At 48.5% G+C, this 23,082-nt stretch overlaps 1 protein-coding gene across 1 annotated transcript in view; it reads left to right on the plus strand.

Annotated features, from left to right (window-relative positions):
• LOC110485978 (protein kinase C alpha type) overlaps positions 1 to 23,082 on the plus strand; it is a 244,639-nt gene that overhangs the window by 186,322 nt on the left and 35,235 nt on the right. Inside the window, exons 9-13 of the mRNA XM_036940643.1 lie at positions 4,144 to 4,287; positions 4,821 to 4,994; positions 6,967 to 7,058; positions 9,326 to 9,388; positions 9,600 to 9,738. Of these exons, the coding sequence (XP_036796538.1) occupies positions 4,144 to 4,287; positions 4,821 to 4,994; positions 6,967 to 7,058; positions 9,326 to 9,388; positions 9,600 to 9,738 (612 nt within the window). The remainder of the gene's footprint in view (positions 1 to 4,143; positions 4,288 to 4,820; positions 4,995 to 6,966; positions 7,059 to 9,325; positions 9,389 to 9,599; positions 9,739 to 23,082) is intronic.

Here is a 23,082-nt window from a genome sequence, read left to right on the forward strand (position 1 = left end):
CAAGAGCCATCAGATGGCAGGAATTGCTCTCGTAAATCATTGTCTTGAGCTGTAAATAGCCTCGTCTAGTGTTGAGAAAACCAAGTGTAAAGCTGTCAAGCTGGAAGTGAAATGTGACTGAAAATTGGCCTACAATACAAATGTATATTTATTTTCTTTTATATCAATATTATTCTCTACAAAGAGAGCGTTTCCAGGGCCTCCCGGGTGGCGCAGTGGTTAAGGGCGCTGTACTGCAGCGCCAGCTGTGCCATCAGAGTCCTGGGTTCCCGCCCAGGCTCTGTCGTATCCGGCCGCGACCGGGAGGTCCGTGGGGCGACGCACAATTGGCCTAGCGTCGCCCGGGTTAGGGAGGGCTTGGTCGGTAGGGGTGTCCTTGTCTCATCGCGCACCAGCGACTCCTGTGGCGGGCTGGGCGCAGTGTACGCTAGCCAAGGTGGCCAGGTGCACGGTGTTTCCTCCGGCGCATTGGTGCGGCTGGCTTCCGGGTTGGATGTGCGCTGTGTTAAAGAAGCAGCGGCTTGGTTGGTTGTGTATCGGAGGACGCATGACTTTCAACCTTCAAATTTTTTTTACATTTTTTTAAAAAAAGATAGCGTTTCTGGTACTGTATACATACAGTACAATAAAATAGGACAGTATACAAATACAATATGCTGAAAATACAAGTGTCCCACAGGGCGACTTCCTCATATCATCCAATAGGAAAACAGGCCTTAACCTCCGCAGACCCCAAGGACAGAAGTGTAGGACGATGGACACATGTTTCAGTGCCCGTTCATTACAGGGACATTGCAGTCATCCCCACCACCCACATACACAAACGCACTCTGTTCTTCTCCTTCTCTCCCTTCTCTCTTTTTCCCCTCGTCTATTAGTCCTCCACCTCTTCTTTACTACTCTTTGTGTTTCGGTCATTTAGCAGACGCTCTTATCCAGAGTTTACTGACAGTAGTGAGTGAAGACATTTTCATACTTTTTTTCCCCCCCCTACTGGTCCCCCGTGGGAGTCGAACCCGCAACCCTGGCGTTGGAAGCGCCGTGCTCTACCAACTGGACCTCTCACTCCTATTCCTCCCGCAACTGTGTAGCCGGGGGTCTGTGTATATACTGCAGCCGCGTACACCTAACCTGGATGGACTAGGCACAGGGAAAGCGGGTGGGGATATAGGGGGTGGGAATCGGGGACTCCCCATTGGGCTATAACTGGTTGGAAGGAGATTGTTAGTAAAGGTTTCCCGTCCATGTCTTTCTGTGTACTGTCTGTCTGTCTGTCTATGATGTACATCTGTCTTTCTGTGTACTGTCTGTCTGTCTGTCTATGATGTACATCTGTCTGTCATCAAACTTTTTGTCTGTTTTTTAAAATGTATTTCTCATCACTATCTGGTCATATTTGTTTTATCTTCCTCCTTTTTGGCCTATAGGTTATTTTTGGCTGCTTGTTCTATACTCGAGCAGTACAAGGGTGGAAGTTTTAAGCTGTGTGCCGATAGCAATGAGAGGTCAATTCAAAGATGGACAGCACAGTTAGTTGTTCAGTGTGGATTTTCTAGGGCCATAACGTGGCTTTTACTATGTCTTTATCAACACGAGCATTTCGTTGGACCCGCTAACGCATCTGCTAAACTGTGTACGCAACCAACCAACTTTGACCTGAGGAGTTGATTATTCTCACGTTTGTTCATCGCTTATCCACAAGAGGGCAGTAATCAAGCCAGGTTTTAAAATGCATTGCATTGGAGGTGCACTGAATCGAATACAGCACAGTTTACAGGGCATTCAGAAAGTATTCAGACCCCTTCCCTTTTTCCGCATTTTGTTACGTTACAGCCTTATTTTCCTCATCGATCTATACACACTACCCCATAATGACAAAGTGAAAACAGTTTTTATTTTTTTATTTTAGCAAAATTATTACAAATAATGAACAGAAGTACCTTATTTACATTTCAGACCCTCTGCTATGAGACTCAAAATTGAGCTCAGGTGCATCCTGTTTCCATTGATCATCCTTGAGATGTTTAAACAAGTTGATTTGATCTGTGGTAAATGCAATTGATTGGACATGTTTTGGAAAGGCACTGTCTATATAAAGTTCCACAGTTGACAGTGCATGTCAGAGCAAAACATTTAACCATGAGGTCGAAGGAATTGTACATAGAGCTCCGAGACAGGATTGTGTCGAGGCACAGATCTGGGGAAAGGTATAGAAATATTTCTGCAGCAATGAAGGTCCCCAAAAACACAGTGGCCTCCATCATTCTTAAATGGAAAAAGTTTGAAACCACCAAGATTTTTTCTAGAGCTGGCCGCCCGGCCAAACTAAGCAGTTAGGAGAGAGGGGCCTTGGTCAGGGAGGTGACCAAGAACCCGATAATCACTCTGACAGAGCTCTAGAGTTCCTCTGTGGAGATGGGAGAACCTTCCAGAAGGACAACCATCTGGAATCTGGAAAAATTCAAGGGGTCGGAATACTTTCTGAATGCATTTTGTATCATTACATAAAGTTATCATGAAACGCATAATTTATGACATGTTGGTTTATGGTTTTAGAGCCTAAATTTCATAGTGTCCGTTTGTGGTCTTTGACTTTTGCTTAGGAATTTGTCAAACGGACCCCTTGTAAAGGAAATGGCGCTCTAGACAAACTCCAAATGATTCTGAATGCATTTGTTTTGTCTTTTGTTAGTGAGAGAAAGAAACGTAGTAAGAAAGCCACAAGTTGTAGTTTCCACCATTTACCACTAGATGTCCCCATAGCACTTTGTTGTAAAACCCAGTATGAGCCACTGTGCTCCTGAAATAACGTGTTCCTTTGCGTCAGTGGGTTAGTGTTATGAGCGACCTGTGCTCCCGAGATCAATTGTTTCAGTGCTTTGGTGTTATGAGCGAGTGCTCCTGAAATAAAAATGTGCCTGTGTTGTCAATGCGTTCTTATGAGCGACTGTGCTCCTGAGATAAAGCATGTCTGTATGGTAGTGCTTCTGATAGTACGGCTGTGTCTCAGCCGTCAGCCGTTCTTTGTTCACTTCTCCCCTGCTGTGGTTGCAGGCAAAGGACAAAGCCAACAAAGCCAAAGTTCAGGTGCGTCCGTGAGGAAGTGAGGCCGCTTTTGCGAGTCTCTTCCTCTCGTTGGCTTCGCTTATAGGTGTGCCGTGGTCTGCTTCGCCCGATAGTGTATTGTGTACACAGAGAACCTCACACACGTGACGTGTCAATTCATTGGACAGATTCCCAGATGTCTTTTGGTTCAGTTGATTTTTTTTGATTGTTGCATATATTCTACACAAATGGACAGCTTTTTATTGTTGTGTGTAGTGTGTCATGTGCGTGGCTGCCAGCCTGTCCAGTGTACTAGACAGACGAGGTTGAGCTGTAGTGTGGACCAGGTTTAGCATGACTGGACCAGCTGCTCGATTTGGCCCATGCTCGTGTGTGTGTGTGTGTGTGTGTGTGTGTGTGTGTGTGTGTGTGTGGGGAGAGATTTGACACCTGTGAGTAAGGGTGAAGAATGATAATGGCACCCAGGCTGCTGTGATACCGCCATGTTCACACTGCCTGGAAAACTGATGGAATGGGCCTCTGGAGAAAATGGAGGTCGCAAGAGTGTGCTAAAACGGGTGTGTTTTAGTGCATGTGTGTGTTCGAGGCCAGGAGGGTTTTACTCTGATTCTGAACCAAGCACAGTTGAAGCTTTGTAAGAGCATGTAGTGGACACACTTTAAGCGTTGCGATTGATACTTGATTGGATGGCACGTTGACCAATGACAATGCATTATCACTGAGAGGGTTTGACAGTAATTCATTCAAATGGGTTTAGATGAATTTCAACATTTTGACCTAAGGGTTTCTTGTAAATGCCACAAAAAGGGGAGTTATTTTACCACAATGAGTTAGCATAATGGCAAAGTCAGGAGTATTCAACACGTGTTCTGTAATTCCATATTTACTTTTTTTTATACCCTCTGTGTCTATCTGTGTTCCATCTCCTTCAAAGTGAATGTTAAATCAAGTTAAATACATTCAATTTTATTTTGAATGGTGTTCTATTGTGTTATAAAAGGCTGCACAGCATTGTGTGTGTGGGTGCGTCGTGTGTGTGGGTGTCTCACGCCGATCCCCTCTCCTCACCACACATAGAAAGCCAAGCTGGGCCCTGGTACCAAGAAGGTGATCTCTCCATCAGATGACAGCCCATCTAGTCTGCCCTCTAACAACCTGGACTCGGTCAAACTCAGCGACTTCAACTTCCTGGCCGTGCTGGGGAAAGGCAGCTTCGGCAAGGTGAGCCCAGGATCTGACTTGTATTTTTAAGGAGGTGAAGTCTCCCGGACACAGATTAAACCGAGCCGAGCCACTTTCAAAATGAAGGTTCTCCATTGATCTCTTTTTTTTTTTTAGTGTTGATCTTTGCTTGTTCTGTGTTTGGGAAACTTCCCCACAATGATTTGTCACGAGTTATTCTTATTGGCTTCTGAAATCAATGAAGGTCCTGGGATGTTATCTATCGGACAAAATCTGAACTTGATTCCGATCCAAGTCTATTGTCGGTGTGCGTGAGTCACATCATAGTCGCATCATCCACAATTTACACAGAACCGAGTCACGCAATGAATGAGTGCAATGCAACGTTTCGGTTCAGACTGTCCGTACCTCGACATAGCACAACGTGAATAAATTAGTATATCCACGCGTCAGTTGACTAGTAAGCATAGAAACAACATAACAGTTGAGTTAATAGCGTCACTATCCGCCTTAAGCCACCCTATTAGAAGCCTTCGGTCTAACCTTTGACCCCTCGTGCTCCTGTGTACCAGGTGATCCTGGCAGAGATGAAGCCCACGGAGGAGCTGTACGCCGTCAAGATCCTGAAGAAGGACGTGGTGATTCAGGACGATGATGTGGAGTGTACCATGATCGAGAAGAGAGTCCTGGCCCAGCAGGACAAACCACCCTTCCTCACTTCACTCCACTCCTGTTTCCAGACTGTGGTATGGAGACTACGGACACACACACACACACACGCACGCACACATACATACATACACACACACACACACACACGTGGGCATATGGGCACGCCCGCATCCACAAACGCACCATTTGCTTTTTTCCTGTCCGTCGATGTTGATGATGATGTGGCTGTGGTTAGTGTGGTTGGGCATATACACACACACACACATATTATATTTCTCTAACTCATCAAGCTATGACACTAAATAGACAATTACATTGGATAGGCTATTGTACTTACCTGCAGTATATTATTATTACTTTTCATGTGTTCATTGACCGTGACCTTTCCCCTTTGATGATGTCATCACCCAGAGTTGTAGCTGTTCGATGCGATCCTACCACAGGTTAAGTGGGCTGTATCGCTTTCAAATACCTTTATTTATTAGGTTGAAAGTAAAGGAAAGTAATATTGAATTGTGTGTGGGCATTCCTTGTCAAGTTACTACACACACACACAAATGTACACCACCCACGTATATACACACACACACACACACACACACACACACACACAAGTTCAATTACATTTTTCTTTGTTTTAATCTGTCCACTTTTTCAGCACTTCTCATTCCTCCTTAATCTTTAATCCCTCAATCTCTCTCCGGGCAGAGACGACAAAAGGGCAGGCACCATCTGCACCGTACGTTGGCGAACACGCATCCACACACACACACCCATCCCCCAAAGTGGAAATCTAAAATTCTATGCATTTTAAGTGATGAGAAGTCCAAATCCTCTTCACAATAAGGTGCCACGATCACTTTGAGGGTAATTGTTTAAGGAAACCATTTGCCTTGTCTGCCAGGTTATGTCAAGCCTCTTGAGCAAAGTGCATAAAATACGGCTAACCTCATTATAATCTCGCAGTGTGATTTAATTTAAAATGTATTCGTCAACGATGTGCGTTATAAGGAGGCGATTGATTTAACTAGGGTTTAGTAAGCTGAGGAATACATAAATTGGTCGCCTGTTCAGAACACACAATGTTGAAGGAAAGTTTCAAATTAAATCACACTTCCAGGTCATAATTAAGCAACACGGCCCGAGAAGGTGTGGTATATGGCCAATATACCACGGCTAAAGGCTGTTCTAAGACCACGACACAATGCAGAGTGCCTGGACACAGCCCTTAGCCGTGCTATATTGACCACAAACCCCCGAGGTGCCTTATTGCTATTATAAACCGTTTACCAACGTAATTAGACCAGTATATGGTAATATTTTGTCATACCTGTGGTACACAGTCTGATGATATACCACGTCTTTTATCCAATCAGTATTCAGGGCTCGAACCACCAGGTTATGTGAAGTAATGAAGTAAATCCCTCAGACAGCCTCTTTACCTGTCTGTCTATGAGGTGCATGTTAAGTTTTGCACTTTGAAAATGTCGCCCTGTGACTAGTGCAGGACAGACAGGTAAAGAGGCTGTCTGAGGGATTTACTTCACATAATCGAGTCATACATGGGAAATATTTCTGAGGTGTGTACTTTTTCCTCTGATGTTGTTGTTGTTGTTGTTCTGCTTTCTATAGTTTATTTTATTGAACCTTTATTAAACTAGGCAAGTCAGATAAGAACAAATTCTTATTTTCAATGACGGCCTAGGAACAGTGGGTTAACTGCCTTGTTCAGGGGCAGAACGACAGATTTGTCAGGGATTCAATCTTGCAACCTTTCGGTTACTAGTCCAACACTCTAACCACTAGGCTACGCTGCTGCCCCAACTTACTTAACACTCCTACCGTATCCCCTATGTGTGACTCAATACTACACAACAGCCTCGTCACTGGGTCCTACAGTATAATGACGAAAGCCTCTGTCTTTCTGACACGGCTGTTATCGTGTCACGGTATATGAGGGTAGAACGGATGCCAACCCAAAACATTATGGGAAAACAATGTTAAATGATATCTAACACCCCCATCTCTGTCTCCCTCTCTGCCCAGGACCGGCTGTACTTTGTCATGGAGTACGTGACTGGAGGAGACCTCATGTACCACATCCAACAAGTGGGCAAGTTCAAAGAGCCGCAGGCGGTGTAAGTTCCCCTTTCCCCTCGCTTTCCCCTTTTACACGGAACACCAATCAAAACGCAGCATGTAAAGTGTCCCATGTTTCTACTCCCGAGTGGCGCAGCGGTCCAAGGCACTGCATCTCAGTGCAAGAGGCGTCACTACAATCCCTGGTTCGATTCCAGGCTGTATCACACCCGGCCGTGATTGGGAGTCCCATAGGGCGGCGCACAATTGGCCCAGCGTCGTCCGGGTTTGGCAGTCATTGTAAATAAGGATTTGTTCTTAACTGACTTGCCTAGTTAATTAAATAAAGGTTAAACATTTGTAAAAAAAAATAATAATAATAATCATTTTTGTTAGCTGAAATAAAATATTTTTATTTAACTAGGCAGGTCAGTTAAGAACAAATTCTTATTTACAATGACGGCCTCCCAAAAGGCAAAAGGCCTCCTGTGGGGACGGGGGCTGGGATTTAAAAAAATAAATATAGAGCAAAACACACATCACAACAAGAGACACAACACTACATAAAGACAACAACATAACAGGGCAGCAACACATGACAACACAGTATGGTAGCAACACAACATGACAACAACATGGTAGCAACACAACATGGTAGCAGCACAAAACAGGGTACAAACATTTATTGGGCACAGACAACAGCACAAAGGGCAAGAAGGTAGAGACAACAATACATCACGAATGCCTCCCGGGTGGCGCAGTGGTTAAGGGCGCTGTACTGCAGCGCCAGCTGTGCCACCAGAGACTCTGGGTTCGCGCCCAGGCTCTGTCGTAACCGGCCGTGACCGGGAGGTCCGTGGGGCGACGCACAATTCGCCTAGCGTCGTCCGGGTTAGGGAGGGTTTGGCCGGTAAGGAAATCCTTGTCTCATCGTGCACCAGCGACTCCTGTGGCGGGCCGGGCGCAGTGCACGTTAACCAAGGTTGCCAGCTGCACGGTGTTTCCTCCGACACATTGTTAAGAAGCAGTGCGGCTTGGTTGGGTTGTGTATCAGAGGACGCATGACTTTCAACCTTCGCCTCTCCCGAGCCCGTACGGGAGTTGTAGCGATGAGACAAGATAGTAGCTACTAAACAATTGGATACCACGAAATTGGGGAGAAAAAGGGGTAAAAAAACAATACATCACGGAAAGCAGTTACAACTGTCAGTAAGAGTGTCCATGATAGAGTCTTTGAATCAAGAGATTGAGATAAAAGTGTCCAGTGTTTGTTGCAGCTCGTTCCAGTCGCTAGCTGCAGCGAACTGAAAAGACCGCTGCCTTTAACAGAATGTGACTGGCAGAACGGGTGTTGTATGTGGAGGATGAGGGCTGCAGTAGATATCTCAGATAGGGAGTGAGGCCTAAGAGTGTTTTATAAATAAGCATCAACCAGTGGGTTTTGCGACGGGTATACAGAGATGACCAGTTTACAGAGTGCAGTGATAAGGAGCATTGGGGGCAAATCTGATGTCCGATGGTAAAGAGCATCTAGTCACTCGAGAGCACCCTTACCTTCCGATCTATAAATTATGTCTCCTTAATCTAGCATGGTCATCTGAATCAGGGTTAGATTGGCAGCTGGGGTAAAAGTGAAGTGATTACGATAAAGGAAACCAAGTCTAGATGTAACTTTAGCCTGCAGCTTTGATATGTGCTGAGAGAAGAACAGTGTACCGCCTAGCCATACTCTCAAGTACTTGTATGAGGTGACTACCTCAAGCTCTAACCCCTCAGAGGAAGTAATCACACCTGTGGGGAGAGGGGCGTTCTTCTTACTAAACCACATGACCTAAACCGCTTCCTCTTCACCTGCCTGATCATCTGAGGGGTGCTGAGGAGTTCTTCTGTCATTAATAATAAAACCCTAATTCTGATTGGCTGGGCCTGGCTCCCAGGTGGGTGGGCCTGGGTGGGCATAGGCCCACCCACCTGGGAGCCAGGCCCAGCCAATCAGAATGGCTGCACCCCTGCCCAGCTATGAACTGTAACTCAGTAAAATCTTTGAAATTGTTGCATTTATATTCTTGGTCAGTATAAATAGGGGGAATAAAAGTGTGTGTGTGTAAAAGATAAATAAATAGAGGGCTTGGAAGAGAGTGGGGGAAGGGAGAGGTCAAACTAGACTGGGCACTGCGAAACACGGAGGAGAAGGAGAGACGGCAGAAATATTCATTCTTATACCTCGGCTGTCAGGTAGTGTTCAGCACATTACAGTCCTTTGCAACCCTTCCCTGTTTGAGATGAATGGCTTCAGGGCTGTCTAACACGGAGCGTGTCGTTGCAGTTTCTACGCAGCAGAGATCTCTGTCGGCCTGTCCTTCCTGCACACGAAAGGAGTCATTTACAGGTGGGTCTTCTTCCAATGTATACCAACTCAGAGGCCCTTTATCCCATTCTAGGATCAATGTTTACTGTACACGGTGCATTGTCAAACCACAAATGAATCCATTGAATAATGTAAATGTAACCAGGAAGTAAACAGGAGTGGTGTAAAGGCCCTAAAATACAATGGTCGTCTTCATTTAGCCCTTGTCACATGATGCGCTTGTCTCCTGCAGGGATCTGAAGCTGGACAACGTGATGCTGGACTCGGAGGGCCACATTAAGATCGCTGACTTTGGCATGTGCAAAGAGAACATACACGAGGGTGTGACCACTCGCACCTTCTGTGGGACGCCCGACTACATTGCCCCAGAGGTAGGGACATGGGGAGTGTGTGTGTGTGGGTGTGGGGAGGGAGGGAGAGGGGTGGTCCTCTTTGTCATTGTCTGGCCCGCGCCCCCGTCTCCGTGGTGATCCACATCCGAGTCGACAGCTCAGGACACACACACACACACACTCCCGCTGACTCGGACAAACATCGTTGGGCCCTAGGGTTGGTTCAAACATATCACAGAGAAGCCAAGGTCTACATATCATTGATTATCTATGTAGGCTAAGCAGCCTGCCTCAGTAAGCGTTCTATTCAGGGAAGGAACACTGAACCCCGGCTGTAGAGAGTAACATAAGCGCTAACTTTAACAATGTTATTTTAGCATAGAACTCATGTAAGCGCCATTTAAACCACGTAAAAATGTGCTTAAACACCATTTCCGTGCATTTTACCCACCATGTACGTGCATCCTATAGTATCTTAGTGTCTGGTTTCCTATTGATTTGTATCAGCACATCCACTACAGTGCCTCTACTGAACATTTTGAGTTAGAAAGGCTAGTGTCTACTGAACATTTAGAGTTTTATTGACAATTACATGAAGTTGATGCAAAGAGTCAATATTTGCAGTGTTGACCCTTCTTTTTCAAGACCTCTGCAATCCACCCTGGCATGCTGTCAATTAACTTCTGGGCCACATCCTGACTGATGGCAGCCCATTCTTGCATAATCAATGCTTGGAGTTTGTCAGAATTTGTGGGTTTTTGTTTGTCCGCCCGCCTCTTGAGGATTGTCCACAAGTTCTCAATGGGATTAAGGTCTGGGGAGTTTCCTGGCCATGGACCCAAAATATTGATGTTTTGTTCTCCAAGCCACTTGGTTATCCCTTTTGCCTTATGGCAAGGTGCTCCATCATGCTGGAAAAGGCATTGTTCATCACCAAACTGTTCCTGGATGGTTGGGAGAAGTTGCTCTCAGAGGATGTCTTGGTACCATTCTTTATTCATGGCTATGTTCTTAGGCAAAATTGCGAGTGAGCCCACACTCCCTTGGCTGAGAAGCAACCCCACACATGAATGGTCTCAGGATGCATTACTGTTGGCATGACACAGGACTGATGGTAGCACTCACCTAGTCTTCTCCGGACAAGCTTTTTTCCTGGAGAGAAGTGGCTTCTTTGCTGCCCTTCCTGACACCAGGCCATCCTCCAAAAGTCTTCGCCTCACTGTGCGTGCAGATGCACTCACACCTGCCTGCTGCCATTCCTGAGCAAGCTCTGTACTGGTGGTGCCCCGATCTCGCAGCTGAATCAACTTTAGGAGACGGTCTTGGCGCTTGCTGGACTTTCTTGGGCGCCCTGAAGCCATCTTCACAACAATTGAACCGCTCTCCTTGAAGTTCTTGATGATCCAATAAATGGTTGATTTAGGTGCAACCTTACTGGCAGCAATATCCTTGCCTGTGAAGCCCGTTTTGTGCAAAGCAATGATGACGGTACGTGTTTCCTTGCAGGTAACCATGGTTGACAGAGGAAGAATAATGATTCCAAGCACCACCCTCCTTTTGAATCTTCCAGTCTGTTATTCGAACTCAATCAGCATGACAAAGTGATCTCCAGCCTTGTCCTCGTCAACACTCACACCTGTGTTAACAAGAGAATCACTGACATGATGTCAGCTGGTCCTTTTGTGGCAAGCTTGAAATGCGGTGGACATGTTTTTGGGTGATTCAGTTCATTTCCATGGCAAAGAGGGACTTTGCAATGAATTGCAATTCATCTGATCACTCTTCATAACATTTGAGTGTATGCAAATTGCCATACAAACTGAGGCAGCAGACTTTGTGAAAATGTATATTTGTGTCATTCTCAACTTTTGGCCACGACTGTCGAGACCTAGACGTTGAGACCATTTTATTAGCGCCAATGAATGGTTGGAAATGGACATTTACCTAAAAGCACAGTTTGAATTGCAATCTGATTTCTTCATTTCTTCAAGTTTGATTTCTTCATTGAAGTGAAATTGACCCCAACCTCGTAATACCAGAAGTTCTGTGTCCCCTATATGTGTGTTCTATTCATATTGTCTTGATGTGGAAGTGTGCTATCCTCTCCGTTTTGTCTGTGTGACAGTGTGCGCGTGTCCGTGTGTCTACACGCACCAGTGTGTGTCCCCGTGCGTATCTGCATGGGAATACTCTTCCGTGTACTTTTAGGTATGTGTGTCTCTTAGTTGTCAGGACCCATGTGGAAAAAAACAGCTCAGGCGGTCCCCGGGCACCTCTCTTTCGCCTGTCACCACCGCATTACGCCGCATGCACACTGCATTACTCTACTTCTCTCTTTCGACTGTTTTCCTCTCACCCTGACCTACATAGGCAGCCATGGGAAGGCTCTGTGAGCGTCCCAAACAGGCACCCTGTTTCTTCTATAGCCCTATGGGCCTTGGTCAAAAGCAGTGCACTATAAAGGGAATAGGGTGTCATCTGGGACGCAGCCTCTATCAATCTGAGAGGAACACGTTGGTCACTGTATGCTAATGGAATAGTACACACTGGGTTACCAGAGTAACAGGCCTGTGAGATGGGGAGGGAGAGGTGGAGGAGAAATAGGGAGGCAGAGGGACTGGGGAGCGAGAGGCAGAGGGACTGGGGAGCGAGAGGCAGAGGGACTGGGGAGCGAGAGGCAGAGGGACTGGGGAGCGAGAGGCAGAGGGACTGGGGAGCGAGAGGCAGAGGGGCGAAGGAGGCAGAGAGAGACTGGAAGAGAGAGGCAGAGAGAAACTGTGGGAGAGAGACTGGGAGAGTGTGGGAGAGCGACTGTGAGAGTGTAAGAGAGCGACTGGGAGAGAGAAAAAGACTGTGAGAGAGAGAGAGAGACTGGGAGACGGAGAGAGACTGGGAGAAGGAAAGAGAGGGAGAGAGACTGGGAGAGGGAAAGAGAGGGAGAGGGAGAGGGAGAGAGACTGGGAGAGGGAGATACTGGGAGAGTGAGAGCTACTGGGAGAGGGAGAGAGACTGGGAGAGAGACTGGGAGAGGGAGAGAGACTGGGAGACGGAGAGAGACTGGGAGCGGGAGAGAGACTGGGAGAGGGAGAGAGACTGGGAGAGGGAGAGAGACTGGGAGAGGGAGAGAGACTGGGAGAGGGAGAGATACTGGGAGAGGGAGAGAGACTGGGAGGGGGAGAGAGACTGGGAGAGGGAGAGATACTGGGAGAGATACTGGGAGAGTGAGAGATACTGGGAGAGAGACTGGGAGAGGGAGAGATACTGGGAGAGAGACTGGGGGAGAGACACTGAGAGAGAGACTGGGAGAGGGAGAGAGACTGGGAGAGGGAGAGAGACTGGAAGAAGGAGAGAGAGACTGGGAGAGGGAGAGACACAGAGAGAGACACAGAGAGAGACTGGGAGAGGGAGAGATACTGGGAGAGAGAGACTGGGAGAGAGACACTGGGAGAGAGACTGGGAGAGGGAGAGGGAGAGAGACTGGGAGAGGGAGATACTGGGAGAGTGAGAGATACTGGGAGAGTGAGAGATACTGGGAGAGATACTGGGAGAGGGAGAGAGACTGGGAGAGAGACACTGAGAGAGAGACTGGGAGAGGGAGAGAGACTGGGAGAGGGAGAGAGACTGGGAGAGGGAGAGAGACTGGGAGAAGGAGAGAGAGACTGGGAGAGGGAGAGAGACTGGGAGAGAGACACAGAGAGGCAGAGAGACTGGGAGAGGGAGAGAGACACAGAGAGACTGGGAGAGGGAGAGATACTGGGAGAGAGAGACTGGGAGAGACACTGGGAGAGAGACACTGGGAGAGAGACACTGAGAGAGACTGGGAGAGGGAGAGAGACTGGGAGAAGGAGAGAGAGACTGGGAGAGGGAGAGAGAGACTGGGAGAAGGAGAGAGACTGGGAAAAGGAGAGAGAGACTGGGAGAGGGAGAGAGACTGGGAGAAGGAGAGAGAGACTGGGAGAGGGAGAGAGACTGGGAGACGGACACAGAGAGAGACTGTGAGAGGGAGAGAGAGAGACTGGGAGAGGGAGAGAGACTGGGAGAGGGAGAGAGACTGGGAGAGAGATACTGTGAGAGAGAGACACTGGGAGGGAGAGACACTGGGAGAGAGACACTGGGAGAGAGACACTGAAAGAGACTGGGAGAGGGAGAGAGACTGGGAGAGGGAGAGAGACTGGGAGAGGGAGAGAGACTGGGAGAGGGAGAGAGACTGGGAGAGGGAGAGAGACTGGGAGAGAGAGAGAGACTGGGAGAGAGAGAGAGACTGGGAGAGAGAGAGAGACTGGGAGAGAGACTGGGAGAGGGAGAGATACTGGGAGAGAGACACTGGGAGAGAGACACTGGGAGAGAGACACTGAGAGAGACTGGGAGAGGGAGAGAGACTGGGAGAGAGACTGGGAGAGGGAGAGAGACTGGGAGAGGGAGAGAGACTGGGAGAAGGAGAGAGAGACTGGGAGAGGGAGAGACACAGAGAGAGACACAGAGAGAGACTGGGAGAGGGAGAGATACTGGAAGAAGGAGAGAGAGACTGGGAGAGGGAGAGACACAGAGAGAGACACAGAGAGAGACTGGGAGAGGGAGAGATACTGGGAGAGAGAGACTGGGAGAGAGACACTGGGAGAGAGACTGGGAGAGGGAGAGAGACTGGGAGAGGGAGAGAGACTGGAAGAAGGAGAGAGAGACTGGGAGAGGGAGAGACACAGAGAGAGACACAGAGAGAGACTGGGAGAGGGAGAGATACTGGGAGAGAGAGACTGGGAGAGAGACACTGGGAGAGAGACTGGGAGAGGGAGAGGGAGAGAGACTGGGAGAGGGAGATACTGGGAGAGTGAGAGATACTGGGAGAGTGAGAGATACTGGGAGAGATACTGGGAGAGGGAGAGAGACTGGGAGAGAGACACTGAGAGAGAGACTGGGAGAGGGAGAGAGACTGGGAGAGGGAGAGAGACTGGGAGAAGGAGAGAGAGACTGGGAGAGGGAGAGAGACTGGGAGAGAGACACAGAGAGGCAGAGAGACTGGGAGAGGGAGAGAGACACAGAGAGACTGGGAGAGGGAGAGATACTGGGAGAGAGAGACTGGGAGAGACACTGGGAGAGAGACACTGGGAGAGAGACACTGAGAGAGACTGGGAGAGGGAGAGAGACTGGGAGAAGGAGAGAGAGACTGGGAGAGGGAGAGAGAGACTGGGAGAAGGAGAGAGACTGGGAAAAGGAGAGAGAGACTGGGAGAGGGAGAGAGACTGGGAGAAGGAGAGAGAGACTGGGAGAGGGAGAGAGACTGGGAGAAGGAGAGAGAGACTGGGAGAGGGAGAGAGACACAGAGAGAGACACAGAGAGGGAGAGAGACTGGCAGAGGGAGAAAGACTGGGAGAGAGAGACTGGGAGATGGAGAGGGAGAGAGACTGGGACAGGGAGATACTGGGAGAGTGAGATACTGGGAGAGGGAGAGAGATTGGGAGAGAGACTGGGAGAGGGAGAGAGACTGGGTGAGAGAGACTGGGAGAGAGAGAGAGACTGGGAGAGGGAGAGAGACTGGGAGAAGGAGAGAGAGACTGGGAGAGGGAGAGAGACTGGGAGACGGACACAGAGAGAGACTGTGAGAGGGAGAGAGAGAGACTGGGAGAGGGAGAGAGACTGGGAGAGGGAGAGAGACTGGGAGAGAGATACTGTGAGAGAGAGACACTGGGAGGGAGAGACACTGGGAGAGAGACACTGGGAGAGAGACACTGAAAGAGACTGGGAGAGGGAGAGAGACTGGGAGAGGGAGAGAGACTGGGAGAGGGAGAGAGACTGGGAGAGGGAGAGAGACTGGGAGAGAGAGAGAGACTGGGAGAGAGAGAGAGACTGGGAGAGAGACTGGGAGAGGGAGAGATACTGGGAGAGAGACACTGGGAGAGAGACACTGGGAGAGAGACACTGAGAGAGACTGGGAGAGGGAGAGAGACTGGGAGAGAGACTGGGAGAGGGAGAGAGACTGGGAGAGGGAGAGAGACTGGGAGAAGGAGAGAGAGACTGGGAGAGGGAGAGAGACTGGGAGAAGGAGAGAGAGACTGGGAGAGGGAGAGAGACACAGAGAGAGACACAGAGAGGGAGAGAGACTGGGAGAGGGAGAGAGACTGGGAGAGGGAGAGATACTGGGAGAGAGAGACTGGGAGAGGGAGAGGGAGAGAGACTGGGACAGGGAGATACTGGGAGAGTGAGAGAGACTGGGAGAGAGACTGGGAGAGGGAGAGAGACTGGGAGATATACTTGGGGAGAGACTGGGAGAGATACTGGGAGAGAGAGAGAGACTGGGAGAGGGAGAGAGACTGGGAGACGGAGAGAGACTGGGAGAGGGAGAGAGACTGGGAGAGGGAGAGAGACTGGGAGAGGGAGAGAGACTGGGAGAGAGACTGGGAGAGGGAGAGAGACTGGGAGAGAGAGACTGGGAGAGAGAGACTGGGAGAGGGAGAGAGACTGGGAGAAGGAGAGAGAGACTGGGAGAGGGAGAGAGACTGGGAGACGGACACAGAGAGAGACTGTGAGAGGGAGAGAGAGAGACTGGGAGAGGGAGAGAGACTGGGAGAGGGAGAGAGACTGGGAGAGAGATACTGTGAGAGAGAGACACTGCTGGGAGAGGGAGAGAGACTGGAAGAAGGAGAGAGAGACTGGGAGAGGGAGAGACACAGAGAGAGACACAGAGAGAGCCTGGGAGAGGGAGAGATACTGGGAGAGAGAGACTGGGAGAGAGACACTGGGAGAGAGACTGGGAGAGGGAGAGGGAGAGAGACTGGGAGAGGGAGATACTGGGAGAGTGAGAGATACTGGGAGAGTGAGAGATACTGGGAGAGATACTGGGAGAGGGAGAGAGACTGGGAGAGAGACACTGAGAGAGAGACTGGGAGAGGGAGAGAGACTGGGAGAGGGAGAGAGACTGGGAGAAGGAGAGAGAGACTGGGAGAGGGAGAGAGACTGGGAGAGAGACACAGAGAGGCAGAGAGACTGGGAGAGGGAGAGAGACACAGAGAGACTGGGAGAGGGAGAGATACTGGGAGAGAGAGACTGGGAGAGAGACACTGGGAGAGAGACACTGGGAGAGAGACACTGAGAGAGACTGGGAGAGGGAGAGAGACTGGGAGAAGGAGAGAGAGACTGGGAGAGGGAGAGAGAGACTGGGAGAAGGAGAGAGACTGGGAAAAGGAGAGAGAGACTGGGAGAGGGAGAGAGACTGGGAGAAGGAGAGAGACTGGGAGAGGGAGAGAGACTGGGAGAAGGAGAGAGAGACTGGGAGAGGGAGAGAGACACAGAGAGAGACACAGAGAGGGAGAGAGACTGGCAGAGGGAGAAAGACTGGGAGAGAGAGACTGGGAGATGGAGAGGGAGAGAGACTGGGACAGGGAGATACTGGGAGAGTGAGATACTGGGAGAGGGAGAGAGATTGGGAGAGAGACTGGGAGAGGGAGAGAGACTGGGTGAGAGAGACTGGGAGAGAGAGAGAGACTGGGAGAGGGAGAGAGACTGGGAGAAGGAGAGAGAGACTGGGAGAGGGAGAGAGACTGGGAGACGGACACAGAGAGAGACTGTGAGAGGGAGAGAGAGAGACTGGGAGAGGGAGAGAGACTGGGAGAGGGAGAGAGACTGGGAGAGAGATACTGTGAGAGAGAGACACTGGGAGGGAGAGACACTGGGAGAGAGACACTGGGAGAGAGACACTGAAAGAGACTGGGAGAGGGAGAGAGACTGGGAGAGGGAGAGAGACTGGGAGAGGGAGAGAGACTGGGAGAGGGAGAGAGACTGGGAGAGAGAGAGAGACTGGGAGAGAGAGAGAGACTGGGAGAGGGAGAGATACTGGGAGAGAGACACTGGGAGAGAGACACTGGGAGAGAGACACTGAGAGAGACTGGGAGAGGGAGAGAGACTGGGAGAGAGACTGGGAGAGGGAGAGAGACTGGGAGAGGGAGAGAGACTGGGAGAAGGAGAGAGAGACTGGGAGAGGGAGAGAGACTGGGAGAAGGAGAGAGAGACTGGGAGAGGGAGAGAGACACAGAGAGAGACACAGAGAGGGAGAGAGACTGGGAGAGGGAGAGAGACTGGGAGAGGGAGAGATACTGGGAGAGAGAGACTGGGAGAGGGAGAGGGAGAGAGACTGGGACAGGGAGATACTGGGAGAGTGAGAGAGACTGGGAGAGAGACTGGGAGAGGGAGAGAGACTGGGAGATATACTTGGGGAGAGACTGGGAGAGATACTGGGAGAGAGAGAGAGACTGGGAGAGGGAGAGAGACTGGGAGACGGAGAGAGACTGGGAGAGGGAGAGAGACTGGGAGAGGGAGAGAGACTGGGAGAGGGAGAGAGACTGGGAGAGGGAGAGAGACTGGGAGAGGGAGAGATACTGGGAGAGATACTGGGAGAGTGAGAGATACTGGGAGAGAGACTGGGAGAGGGAGAGATACTGGGAGAGAGACTGGGGGAGAGACACTGAGAGAGAGACTGGGAGAGGGAGAGATACTGGGAGAGAGAGACTGGGAGAGACACTGGGAGAGAGACACTGGGAGAGGGAGACTGGGAGAGGGAGAGAGACTGGAAGAAGGAGAGAGAGACTGGGAGAAGGAGAGAGAGACTGGGAGAGGGAGAGAGACTGGGAAAAGGAGAGAGAGACTGGGAGAGGGAGAGAGACTGGGAGAAGGAGAGAGAGACTGGGAGAGGGAGAGAGACTGGGAGAAGGAGAGAGAGACTGGGAGAGGGAGAGAGACACAGAGAGAGACACAGAGAGGGAGAGATACTGGGAGAGAGAGACTGAGAGAGGGAGAGGGAGAGAGACTGGGCAGGGAGATACTGGAAGAGTGAGATACTGGGAGATGGAGAGAGACTGGGAGAGGGAGAGATACTGGGAGAGAGACACTCAGAGAGAGACTGGGAGAGGGAGAGAGACTGGGAGAAGGAGAGAAAGACTGGGAGAGGGAGAGAGACTGGGAGAGAGAGACACTGGGAGGGAGAGACACTGAGAGAGAGACACTGAGAGAGAGACACTGGGAGAGAGACACTGGGAGAGAGACACTGAAAGAGACTGGGAGAGGGAGAGAGACTGGGAGAGGGAGAGAGACTGGGAGGGGGAGAGAGACTGGGAGAGAGAGAGAGACTGGGAGAGAGAGAGAGACTGGGAGAGAGAGAGAGACTGGGAGAGAGAGAGAGACTGGGAGAGGGAGAGATACTGGGAGAGAGACACTGGGAGAGAGACACTGGGAGAGAGACACTGAGAGAGAGACACAGAGAGACTGGGAGAGGGAGAGAGACTGGGAGAGGGAGAGAGACTGGGAGAGGGAGAGAGACTGGGAGAGAGAGAGAGACTGGGAGAGGGAGAGAGACTGGGAGAGGGAGAGACACTGGGAGAGAGACACTGGGAGAGAGACACTGGGAGAGAGACACTGGGAGAGAGACACTGGGAGAGAGACTGGGAGAGGGAGAGAGACTGGGAGAGAGAGAGAGAGACTGGGAGAGAGAGAGAGACTGGGAGAGCGAGAGAGAGAGACTGGGAGAGAGAGAGAGAGAGACTGGAAGAGAGAGAGACTGGTAGAGAGAGACTGGGAGAGAGAGACTGGGAGAGAGACTGGGTGAGGGAGAGAGACTGGGAGAGGGAGAGAGACTGGGAGAGTGAGAGAGACTGGGAGAGGGAGAGAGACTGGGAGAGGGAGAGAGACTGGGAGAGGGAGAGATACTGGGAGAGGGAGACTGGGAGAGGGGAGACCTGCTTTAGCACTATCTTTGGATTGTCCTCTGGCTCCTTGTTTTGGCTTCAAGAACTTCATGTATTCATCTCACGCTGTAACTTGGTCTCCTCGTTTTGACGAACCTGTTTATTAAGGGGAACTTAATAAATGGTTTATAAATATACCGGTTTTGAAGTTGATCAATCATTACAGTTATCAATAGTTAGTTCACTGATGTTATTGCTTAACAATGTTTTGTGATTATCAGCCCAATGTTAATATGGCTACTACTAATGGAACAAGAATCAGGACACACCAGATTTGGGGTCAATTCCGAATTGAGTTGTGAATTGCTATTTAATTCCAATGAATTCACCTCACCGTTCAAGTAAAATTCAATTCAATGCAATTCATTCAAATGGCTAATGTACTCTACACGTCACTATACACATTTTTATTTTTTACATCAATCATAGATGGTTACCAATTATATGTTACAGTAAATTATTTTAAAAAAACAGGAGATCTATACATTGCCCAGGAAATGCGTTCCCTGTTGCAGTGGTAAAGGTATAGATCTACTGGAAAATCTACACATTTCCTATGGTGAATCTATAGATCTACTGGGAAATCTACACATTTCCTATGGTGAATCTGTAGATCTACTGGGAAATCTACACATTTCCTATGGTGAATCTGTAGATCTACTGGGAAATCTACACATTTCCTATGGTGAATCTATAGATCTACTGGGAAATCTACACATTTCCTATGGTGAATCTATAGATCTACTGGGAAATCTACACATTTCCTATGGTGAATCTATAGATCTACTGGGAAATCTACACATTTCCTATGGTGAATCTATAGATCTACTGGGAAATCTACACATTTCCTTTGGTGAATATATAGATCTACTGGAAAATCTACACATTTCCTATGGTGAATCTATAGATCTACTGGAAAATCTACACATTTCCTATGGTGAATCTATAGATCTACTGGGAAATCTACACATTTCCTTTGGTGAATCTATAGATCTACTGGAAAATCTACACATTTCCTATGGTGAATCTGTAGATCTACTGGGAAATCTACACATTTCCTATGGTGAATCTGTAGATCTACTGGGAAATCTACACATTTCCTATGGTGAATCTATAGATCTACTGGAAAATCTACACATTTCCTATGGTGAATCTATAGATCTACTGGGAAATCTACACATTTCCTATGATGAATCTATAGATCTACTGGGAAATCTACACATTTCCTATGGTGAATCTATAGATCTACTGGGAAATCTACACATTTCCTATGGTGAATCTATAGATCTACTGGGAAATCTACACATTTCCTATGGTGAATCTATAGATCTACTGGGAAATCTACACATTTCCTATGGTGAATCTATAGATCTACTGGAAAATCTACACATTTCCTATGGTGAATCTATAGATCTACTGGAAAACCTTTTTTCAGTTATTCGCTCCAAATTTCTCCAGAAATGTGGTTGTTTGTGCTTCACATTACCGGTTGTGGGGTTGTAGGCGTTGCCAATATTGCTGATGACCTTCCTGTAGACCAAAGTAGTTTCAGTGTTGAACGGTCCTTTGTGTTGCTTGCGGGACCGCCTCTCTGTCAGTACAAATCAAATCAAATGTATTTATATAGCCCTTCGTACATCAGCTGATATCTCAAAGTGCTGTACAGCCTAAAACCCCAAACAGCAAGCAATGCAGGTGTAGAAGCACGGTGGCTAGGAAAAACTCCCTAGAAAGGCCAAAACCTAGGAAGAAACCTAGAGAGGAACCAGGCTATGTGGGGTGGCCAGTCCTCTTCTGGCTGTGCCGGGCGGAGATTATAACAGAACATGGCCAAGCTGTTCAAATGTTCATAAATGACCAGCATGGTCCAATAATAATAAGGCAGAACAGTTGAAACTGGAGCAGCAGCACGGCCAGGTGGACTGGGGACAGCAAGGAGTCATCATGTCAGGTAGTCCTGAGGCATGGTCCTAGGGCTCAGGTCCTCCGAGAGAGAGAAAGAAAGAGAGAAAGAGAGAATTAGAGAGAGCACACTTAAATTCACACAGGACACCGAATAGGACAGGAGAAGTACTCCAGATATAACAAACTGACCCTAGGCCCCCCGACACATAAACTACTGCAGCTATAGAACATTGTGCAAGGTTATTGTCCATTGTGCCAATGAAGCTGTTATGCTACACCCTTGGGAGTGTGGTGTCAGGAAAATAACCTCACGCTCAACGTCAACAAAACAAAGGAGATGAGAACTTGTTCTCAACTTGCCTACCTGGTTAAATAAAGGTCAAAATAAAAATAAATAAAATAAAAAATAAATACTGGAGGCTGAGACAGTACATCTGAGAATGCCACTCTTGGTCGTTCTGTGAAGGCAAAAAGATGACACGTTCTTAGGTACATTATGATGACGTCATAATGCCTTCCAAGATGCTCATAATGAACCAGAGTCATTTGGGCCTGTCCGAATACCAATGCTAGTTTTATAGTATGTGAAACTTCAGAACGGTAGGATGCTTGAAATGCCGGGGTGTCATACTCAGCTTTTCATCTAGTATGAATTGACAGCATGCCATTGAGGAAGAGAATAATCCTATCAGACCACACGTGTGTTTGGAGATAGCTGTTAATCAGAAGCGGGGACGGTCCAAAATGAACGAATGGCGTGAACAAACGCCATCGTGCGTTTAGAAGGCGCCTTCTCAATATGGACGAGCCTAGTATGTTGTTGCTTACTGCACACATTTTTTTCCCTGAACAGTATGTTCTAAATAGTATGTAGTGTGGTTCGTACATTTAGTACCCAGTGGCACATAAAAAATAGATTTTATAAAACACAAGGGCTCATACATCCAGGTTTGTGATTGCGAGCCAGTGTAGGAGTGCGTGTATGTGTGAGGAATGAATGAGTGTTTGTGTGTGTCCAGCTCACTAAAGCCCGAAGGTAAGTGGCTTGCGTGCCAAGACAGCACAGTGCAGAGCCAGAGGTGCCTCTCAGGGCTCCCAAGGGGCAGGTGGAGGTCAGGTGTTACACAGAAAAGGTCACAGGGCAATGTGGAACAGAACTGCTCTCACATATCACACCTACCAGGTGATGGTGGGGGGAAAAGGTGTGTGTGTACGTGTGTATGTGTGTACATGTGTGCCTCCAGAAACCATCGGTGTATCTGCAGGGAGACTAACCTTGGTCAGCATCAGACTTAGAGGGCTCTCACATACAACCTTTTTTTTCTTGAGAAAGAAAGTGAGAGAGAGAGTGTGAGGGTGTACCAGAGGGGGGGGGGGGGGGGGGGGGGTGTGATAGAGAGAGGAAGAAAGAATAGAGTTTGGGTGCTTGTATGGGGTTAACAGGGGTTTAACACCAACTACATCAGCAGTGTAGCTCTGATCAGCTCATTTAAAGCTTAACATTACTTATTCATAATCACTGCATCTCATCATCTGTTATGTATATATATATATATATATATATATATATATATATATATATATATATATATATATATACATATATATACATATATATACCTATTCATAAGAATTTAACCTATTTCATATTCTTACAGTCATGGTGGGTGACTATTAAAGGTGGTGTATTAAGGCGTGACGACCATCTTTGATTACGATGGACTGTGCAGTGCCTCTTCAAATAAGACAC

This window comes from Oncorhynchus mykiss, chromosome 13, assembly GCF_013265735.2.
Source record: "Oncorhynchus mykiss isolate Arlee chromosome 13, USDA_OmykA_1.1, whole genome shotgun sequence".
Classification (NCBI taxonomy): domain Eukaryota; kingdom Metazoa; phylum Chordata; class Actinopteri; order Salmoniformes; family Salmonidae; genus Oncorhynchus; species Oncorhynchus mykiss.